The following is an 8,615-nucleotide window of genomic DNA, read 5'->3' on the forward strand; positions in this document are numbered from 1 at the left end:
AAACCCCCCAGACGTCCTGAAGTCGACTTTTTACTTGTGGATTAGAGAAGTTGTCACAGAAAACTTCCGTGGCACCTGAGGTGCAACCAGACTCTGTGGTCACATCCCCAATGGCATCAGAGAAGGAAAAGATCAAGCTACCTCAACATCTCTAGATGTCAGCTCCTTAGTTCCCAAAGAACCTATGTGTCCACTGTAGCAAGGGACAACACCATCAAAGAAAAAGATCCTGTGGCCTTGTGTTTTGAGGGTGACTAATTCAAACCCTCTGAGGAGTTCAGTGTGATAAAAGGTAACTTAAGTGTTAGTTCATCCCACTCTAAAGATTTACCTAATAATGGGCCAAATTCTCAAGTCATTTTTTTTTCTTTATCTAGTACTTGACTGTTAGAATCACTTGGGTGTCATGATCTAAGTCTTGATCTCTGCATTTTATTAGAACCATTTTGAAATACAACTCTCACCGATACTTTGCATAATTTAGACAAATTATTAAGGGTTTCACTTTCCTCTTGTACTTCATGATATTATACCTGCCTCACACACAGAAGGTGGGCACATGGGATATAGTTTGAAAGAGCTTAGCACACCATAATTAGCTGTGGACATGCACATGTCTGCGTACCTTTCCAGGCTTCAGATCCCATGTGGTCCTGGGGAGCTACCACAGTGTTCACAGAAATGTAGTGGAGCCATGGGACTCAGAACAACTTTGTTATTTCGGCTTTTATAAACAGGCCAGGACTCAGCTCCCTGCAATGACAGTGGGACCCACTGTCCCGTAAGTCTAGATGGCTTCTCTAGCTCTGGTTAATGGCCTTGGTGCTCCTTCGCCACAGCCTAAGTTAGTGCACTTCCTACAGCTATCAGGACTTGTGTCTAGTGTAGTTACATAGCCCTTCCCAACTCTGGAATCACATGAGTGTAGCTGATAATATACTCGGCCAACCCCAGTTGCTAACTTGGGGAATGAATATGTTTCTTCAGCTTTAAGTAGTAAATGGATACACGCTAGCTCAAACACTACAAACTTCCTCACTCTGCCCCCAGGTTCCCATCAAGTGAATAAGATAGAACTAATGGGACAGACCTTCTGAGCTCTAAGAAGGGATCTTACAACCACACTCTGGTCGCCCTCCCTTGCATTTGAAAATGTGACATCACATCCTCTCCTAATTCACGATGACTACACTGAAAAATATTCCCAGGAGCTGTTTCTGAAAATATTCACTCCAGTTATAACCAATCTAGTCCCAAAGGAAAAGGCTTTTCCTTAATAGCATTTTCTTTTTCTTAGCTCCAACATTTTAATCATTTTTGTTCTGTATATTATTTAAACATCAGGGGCTTGATCTTAGAAAAACATATATTTTTAAGGTAATAAAATGGCTTTGCTATAAACCCACATAAAAATTGTATCATGTTCTTTTTGTACCTAGAAGCCATTTTTTTTTCATTTTTTTTCCCTGCTTGGAAATTTGGTAGTGAGAAATGAAGCAGGGGTGCCCTCTGTCACTTACTGAGGAGATACACTGACTGGATAGCATTCTGCAGGAGCCTAACCACAAACCAGCCTGCTGCTGCTGAAAATCAGCCAGTCGGCAAAACGCATTTACAATCTTACAGAGTGCTACAAAAAAGAAAAAAAAAAAAAGCAACATTTCACCTTATAACTCTTTTTACCCTGGTAGGATGCTCATAATGAGCTCAATAGAATTGCAGTTTTAGAATTGCCTGTATGATTAGTATGTTCTTGTTTGGGCTTTCAGACTATACTGCAATCCCAAAATTATCCGAAAGGACATGCCTGTCTTACACAAGGGTCCGGAAACAACTTATTAGCTCGACATCAGTCAGTCAGCTGCCAAGGCAGAGTCCTTCATGAATAAAGGCAGAACATGGAAGTTAAGGAGCAGGCAGACTCTTCCTGTGTTCAAGTCAGGCTATGGGCCTGTTTGTAAACCATTGTGTGCCTTTAACTCTTCGTGAGCCTCAGGGGTACCCCAGGGATTCCTTAAGAAGAAGGGTTAGTGAAGAGAACTCTAAACCATCTCTTCCAGAAGGCACGCAGTGTCTAAGACATCTTGATTTTCATAGGAAGGTAATACCATGAGTGTGTGTGCGTGAAGGGGCTGGGTGGGGGACCCTAAGCTACTGAGCCCTAATTTAGAAACAGTTTCCACCTGTTTAAAAAAAAATTACACACTCCTTATTCCCAGGCAAGCTATAGTCAGACAGATGATGAAAGTAACATGACATCCGGTGATGGAGAGAGCTGTACCTACAAAGAGGAGGAAGACAGCAGCCTGGCCGCAGCCTCACCCTCGCTCGGAGAGAGGAGCCACCACATCCAGCAGCTCCAACACCCCCCTCCCCTAAGATGTGTTCCGATGCCTGTAGTGCAGCTAGCTTTCTGTTCTAAGATTTGTAGTTCATAGGTGTGTGTTTTAGAGTTGGGGGGGTGGGGGGACAAGACTTCTGTTCCTAGACAATGTATCAACTCCATCTCCTGTAACATGGCTCATCCCTGGTTCAAAGCAAACATCCACAGGCTGAGAGCCTGCTGCTGTTAACACCAGGCAGTAGTATTAACGAGCGTTTTAAACCTTTGCACACAATATTGAACCCGTTCAGTTTACAATGACAATATTAATACTGTTTGTAGCTAGGAGTTTCATTTCTGGATTCTTTGAGATTTTAGCGAAGACAGTTTTATTATATACTATACATTTTCAAAAAAAAAAAAAAAACAACAATCTGCAATAGGATTTGGTTTCTGAGTGTCAAGACTCAGAACCCAGAAGCCAAGAAGGGTCCTTGGCCTGCCCATGTCTCCAAGTCCCTCTGAGAAATGACTTAAACCTGCCACCACCAGAAATGATGGGATTTGGGGAGGGGGGCATATTTCCAACTTTGGGTTATTTTCCTTTAAGATATTCTAATGAGTCAGCCATAGAATTTAATGTAAATACTTTTTCCAAATAGATATCATATTCAAAAAAAAAAAGAGAGAGACAACATTCAAATGATATAGAATCTAGTTTTTAAAATCAGCACAGATCTTCTTAAAAACTGTGAACTATGTTTTTGGAATACTCGTTACTAAAGCTGTTTATAAACCACAGGTGCCATAAGATCCCCCAACGGACTCCAGTTTTCTGCACTCCTCCAGGTCTTGCTCTCCACATTGTATCCTTAGGAAGCATGTCTTACCCAGCACTGCTCATTGGCAAGTTCCCTCATCGGGTAGTCCCGAGGCCTTCAGCTTTAAAAGTACGGGCTTAAAGCGCGCTTGCAGACATTCGCTCGCCCGCCCTCCGCTTTTCCTTTCTGGATGTTGATTGCCTTATCTGGCCACCTGTTGTTCTGCATGCAGCCGTGTGTGGTCATGTGAGAGGAGGAGACTGGCTCTTCCAGGTGGTATTGGGATTTCACACTCAGTTGGAGGCTGGTGTGTGAAAGAACTCTCAAAGACATGAGGATCAAAGCCTGTGGATGGTCCTTCACGAGGCCCCTCAGTAGAGAGACCTCAAAGGGGCCTCCCTTAGTGATCCTGGGGAAAATGGAAGCGAAATTGGTTATTTCAAGATCTGATGTACAAGGAAAAGAAAGAGCCAGACACCCACTGGCTGTCTTAAACTTGCAGCCTCTCTGGAATTCCTGGTTTTTTCTTCTAAAAGAAAGAAAAGAATATCATTGCAGAACAATGAGTCTCAGAATGTGTCCCTCAGACCAGCAATGTTTGAGTCACCCAAAAGTCTTAGCAACGCAGTTTCCTAGGCTCCAAACCCGGACTGACCCACTGAATCCGAAACTCTTGGGTCTGGGCCTAGTGATCCATGTTTTAATCAGCCCTCCTAACAGTTCCGATGTATTCTGTAAGATGGAAATCCTTGTTCTAGAGTAGAGTTGTATGACAAAGACTGAAAAAGGCCTTATCCAGACTAGGTTGGAGCTCAGTTGGTCGAGTGCTTGCCTAGCATACACAAAGCTCTGGGTTCAATCTTCCAGAGCTTTGTAAACCTGGCATAGTAGCACATGCCTGTGATTCTAGCCCTCAGGAGATGGAGGCAGGAAGATCAGGAGGTCAAGGTCGTCCTCAACTCCATAGTAAGTTGGAGGCCAGCCTAGGCTACATGAGACCCTGTCTTGAAGGAGGGGAAAGTGCTCAGAATAAATGAGGAATGTCCTAAGTGGACCACAGATTCAATTTGCTCACTAGGCTAGCAGAAGCCCCCTCCCACCCCATACACCTAGACTGTATTGAGTGGCTAAGAACTCCCTTTCTGAGCCCACTGTCTGCAGAGGGCTCTTGGGTGTTCTTGCCTCTGCATTCGGTCAGAAACCTCCTTGGCTGCCCTTTATAAACAAAATCATTTGCCTTGAGGATAGCTGAGGGCTTGGTTGGCATCAGTGGGGGAAGGGCTTGATTGATTGGCATCAGTAGAGGGACACCCCCCCTCCCGCCCCCCCGCGCTGTCCCTGGGTGTTCTTAGTCTATCTCTCGAGAAAACCCGCCTCACAAAATTCCCTGAGCACAGGCTAGCACCAAAGTTTCACAACTGCACAGTTCTCTGATTTCTTTGCACAGGTGGATTTTGTTGCGGGTTTTGTTGGTATGTCTCAATGTTCATCTCTCTTCCCCTGCCCATCCTCTGTGAAATCACACCTCTCTAGATGGTGCAGGTGGCCATTGGTGCCTCATACTCAGTACTGAAAACCACTACATCCCAGATACCTGCATTTCTGCATTTCTGTCAGCTCGAATCAGAGCCACATAGTACATCAGAACTCAGCCCCTGCTGGTGGCCCTCCGCCACCGACGGGACTGAGCTGACCCATGTTGTCTCTTTGGTTTTCTGCATCAAAGTGTGTGTGTCTAAGGTTGGAACCATTCTACTGAAAACCGTCCCTCTTGTCACAGCCTCCGTTGCCAAGCAGCTCCATCCCATGATATTGACTCCATGGTACAAAGCCATTGCAGGAACTCTCTGGAAACCACTACCAGTGAGCAATTTCGCACTAACCAGCCACCTTTTCTTTCCCTTAGCTCCACGTCAGCACTGAGACCAGATTCAAGCACCCCTGTCCTGTAACCGAGACAAAATGGCGTGTGTTGTTTTGGGGTTTTGTGATTGTCGGTGGGTTCCTTTCCGTGGCTCTCCAAATTTACTTTTGGGGCCTGTTCTAAATGCAAACCCAGCAGGTTTCGTCTGTCCTGTCCATTCCATTCAGCTATATCTCGCAGGGGTTGTTCTTTCTTATCCCACAATGAATTGCACATCCACGTCCATCGGTGCCGATGGCCTATGAATGGGCAATGGTCTAACACCGCCAAACCTCCCCCACAGCACTGTGGCCAGGAGGTGGGTGAGATCTACTGTACAGGATTCAGGAATTGGTTGTGGTTTGTCGGGATGGAAGTTGGGGTAAGTCTGGTTGGTCAGAGGGAGACGTGTTGGAGATTACGAAGATGGATTATCGGATGATCTATAATAAGGCAGGGAAGGTTCATTTGTAAGTAGTAATGTGAACTGAATTGCATTAAGATTGTGGCCTTTGTGTGATATATATTACGTATTTTCTTATATGCATGAGCCAAACTGTTGCAATATAATTTAGCACTGGCGTCTGCTCTTATTTTGACCATCTTCGTCCACCATTATTAGTTCTTGGCTGTTAAGTGTAGATAGATCTTGTAAATATGGCGACCTTTGGTTGCTGAGTTCACTTTGGTTCAATTCCACACAAGGAACCACAAGCAAAGAACTCCACTGTGTCCTCAGAAGACAGGACACTTTTACCTTGAACCAAAAAAGGAAAAAAAAAAAAAATCAGAAGCATTCATTGTATCTTGAAGCTAATTAACATAAGACATTTTAAATTGTGACTACTGCAATTTGACCCCATTTGAAATAACCAATTCAGAAACACTAAAGAGTTCACAATATTCATTGGTATTGTAACAAAACTACTATAATATGTTGTTTTGTTTTGTTGGTATTGCTGTTAAGTATTGTTTGTGTGTGTGTGTGTGTGTGTGTGTGTGTGTGTGTGTGTGTGTTGGAACCTCCTGGGGACATGTTATATTTTGAAGTGATTAAACTATTTAATTGTGTGTCTATATTTTGGAATGGAATTATTTCTTCATTAAAAATGTTTTTTAAAACACTATTATCTTGTGTTGTTGTTGTTGTTCTTTTTTCCCCCTTGGTGTTAATGGACTTTTCTTACAGCAACATGGAATCTTCTCAAAGAAGGGAAACAGGTCAGTTCCAGCATACAAAACATGAACCACTGGTGGAATATTGGACAGCTAAGGTGAACAGTTCCCATATTCCCATTAAGAAAATACAAAAAAAAAAAAGCTAAAAACCAAATTCCAAACTGTATGGATGATATTCCTAATATTGGTGAAATTATTAAGGCTGCTCCACGTAGTTAAAAGGGAGGTTTATTTTTGTGGGGTAACTTACAAGTGAAGGGATAGGCTACAGGGTCTGGCGGTGTTCTCTGGAGAACTCTGCTCAGTCTACCTCCAGCATCCAGGGTCCAGGAACCAAGAGAGTCGGTGCATCCGGATCTCGGGTCTTCAGGGTCTTCTCTGGGCCCCGCCTTGTAGGCGTGACAGTTACTGAAGCCTCAATGGAAGTTAGAACTTCCAGATCAAAGCTGGAATGGCTACCCACTACACTATGGCATTATGGATGATATTCCTAATCTGTTCATTAGGCTACTATGTTTTGCCCAGGCTCCCTGCCATAGGTGTTTAGAGTAGCTGGGCAGGTAGATACGAAATCCTTGAGTTAGACAGGCTTGCATTTGCTCACAACCATTCCTGCACTCACCTGCACCTCTAGAGAGCAAGTCTGATGTCAGAAATTGTTTTTCGAGGGTGAGCAGTTAGTTCCCTTCAATTGTATTGTTAGGCCATAGAGCACTGAAAATTATGTGTGTGCTCACTTTATTTTAAAGAAATAAAAAAATTAAATTAAAAAAATCAGATGCTTATGGGTCAAGTTACATAACTAATTTGTTGTTTCCTCTTTCCCATGCTAACCGCTTTAGTCTTGAACAGAACAAAGCATGTGATATAATGCAGGTCACACATAATTTTGCACCTCTGGATCTGCTGTCTTGGGTGCCCAAGTTTCTAAATAATGCCCGTGGTTGACCCTTTCACTTCCTGGTGGCTGGCTGTGCCATCAGCCCAGAGGTAATGTTGCAAGGGGTGGCCGTCTGGCCATTGGGACATAAGTGGCCCTCAGAAATGGACTTCTTTGACATCCCCTTTTGCTGGCACTCTCTTGTGGCTGCTCCAGCTTAGAAGCAGCCACTCCTTCAAAATACCAGGGGAGAGCCAATTAGACCAGCTTTACAATCTAGAAGCCCAAGGGAATTTGTGGCTGCTTTCCATGGAATTATTTCTTGGCAAACACCTTTCCTTCCAGTGACTGGATGCCAAGGAGAAAGGTATTCACACACATACGCCCACTATATGCTCAAGTCTCCTCTGGTGTACGAAGCTAAACCTTTTGGTAATAATGAGCTTTTATTTGTGGCAGACAGCATTTCACACATTATGTGCCAATTACCATATATTTATAATCAATGTTAGACTTCTATCTCTTAAGTAATGCAAGAAATTACATTCTTACATTCTTTTTAAATGTATTTTTGTTTTTAGTCATGTATATGCAGGTATGCCTGTGTGTGGATATGTGCCTGTGAGTTTGGTGCCTGCAGAGGCCAGAAGATGGCATGGGATGGTTCAACAGGTGGTTGTGAGTCACTGGACATGGGTGCTAGACACCAAACAGGTCCTCTGTAAGAAGAACTAGTGCTCTTAACTGCTGAGCCACCCCTCCAGCTCCATTACCAGGTTCCTGACATCCTGTTCAAAGAATTGAAAAGGCACACCCAAGTAGCAAAGTGGCAAGGGAATCTTATTTAGAGGCAAGCATGCAGTGTAGATATGCTGCAAGGGAGCAGTGGCTGCTGGGGGAAATTGCTCCACAGCCCCAGGGTACTTTTCAACTGCTTCCTTTGCGGGACCCAGGAAGAAGAGTTGGTTGCTAGGGGCAAGGTGTGCATGACTTTCCGTTTTGATTGATAGGCCTGGCTTAGCATGTCCTTTCCCATGGTGCATCTGATTTTAATCATATGCTTATCCAATCATACATTGGCATGAAATGGCAAATAGGGGGTTTTCCCTAAAAGTTCACTCAGAAATCAACATTTGGTTTACTGAACATGGACCCAAAACTGCTTCAGGCTCGATTAGCTTGCCGCCTCTAGTTCTAGAATGTGCTTCGTGATATATTTGACCATGAAGAAGTTGTTAGGAGTTCCTAAGGAGACGCTAAGGCAAAGGAACCAGTTTCTTTCTGTGCATATAGCTCCATGCGGATCCTAGGACGCTAAACTATCCCTTCAAACTCTCTGCTTCTGTGGCTATTCTGAGATTGAATTCTGACACTAACTATTCAGTTAGAACAGGATGCTTGGTGAAGGATTATTAAGATAACCATCATAAGTCTGTAGGGCCATCCATACTTCCTACTAATCAGCTGTGAATTCAGGAGTTCTCATGGCTTAAGTAATTCATTCAAACA

General features: G+C 43.7%; 1 protein-coding gene across 25 annotated transcripts in view; it reads left to right on the forward strand.

Moving 5' to 3' along the window:
• Nucleotides 1–6,174, forward strand: part of Dtna (dystrobrevin alpha) — a 358,974-nt gene extending 352,800 nt beyond the window's left edge. For 15 of the 25 annotated variants that reach the window (XM_037196986.1, XM_037196985.1, XM_037196987.1 and 12 more), the window contains one exon: nucleotides 5,051–6,174. In XM_037196986.1, the coding sequence (XP_037052881.1) occupies nucleotides 5,051–5,191 (141 nt within the window). In that variant the 3' untranslated portion in view covers nucleotides 5,192–6,174. Of the gene's footprint in view, nucleotides 1–2,219; nucleotides 3,016–5,050 lie in introns of those variants that run through there. The other 10 variants (XM_037196994.1, XM_028887688.2, XM_028887690.2 and 7 more) reach the window with 2 other exon arrangements.
• The last annotated feature ends 2,441 nt before the right edge of the window (nucleotides 6,175–8,615 follow it).

This window comes from Peromyscus leucopus, chromosome 19 (genome assembly GCF_004664715.2).
Source record: "Peromyscus leucopus breed LL Stock chromosome 19, UCI_PerLeu_2.1, whole genome shotgun sequence".
NCBI classification, from domain to species: Eukaryota; Metazoa; Chordata; class Mammalia; order Rodentia; family Cricetidae; genus Peromyscus; species Peromyscus leucopus.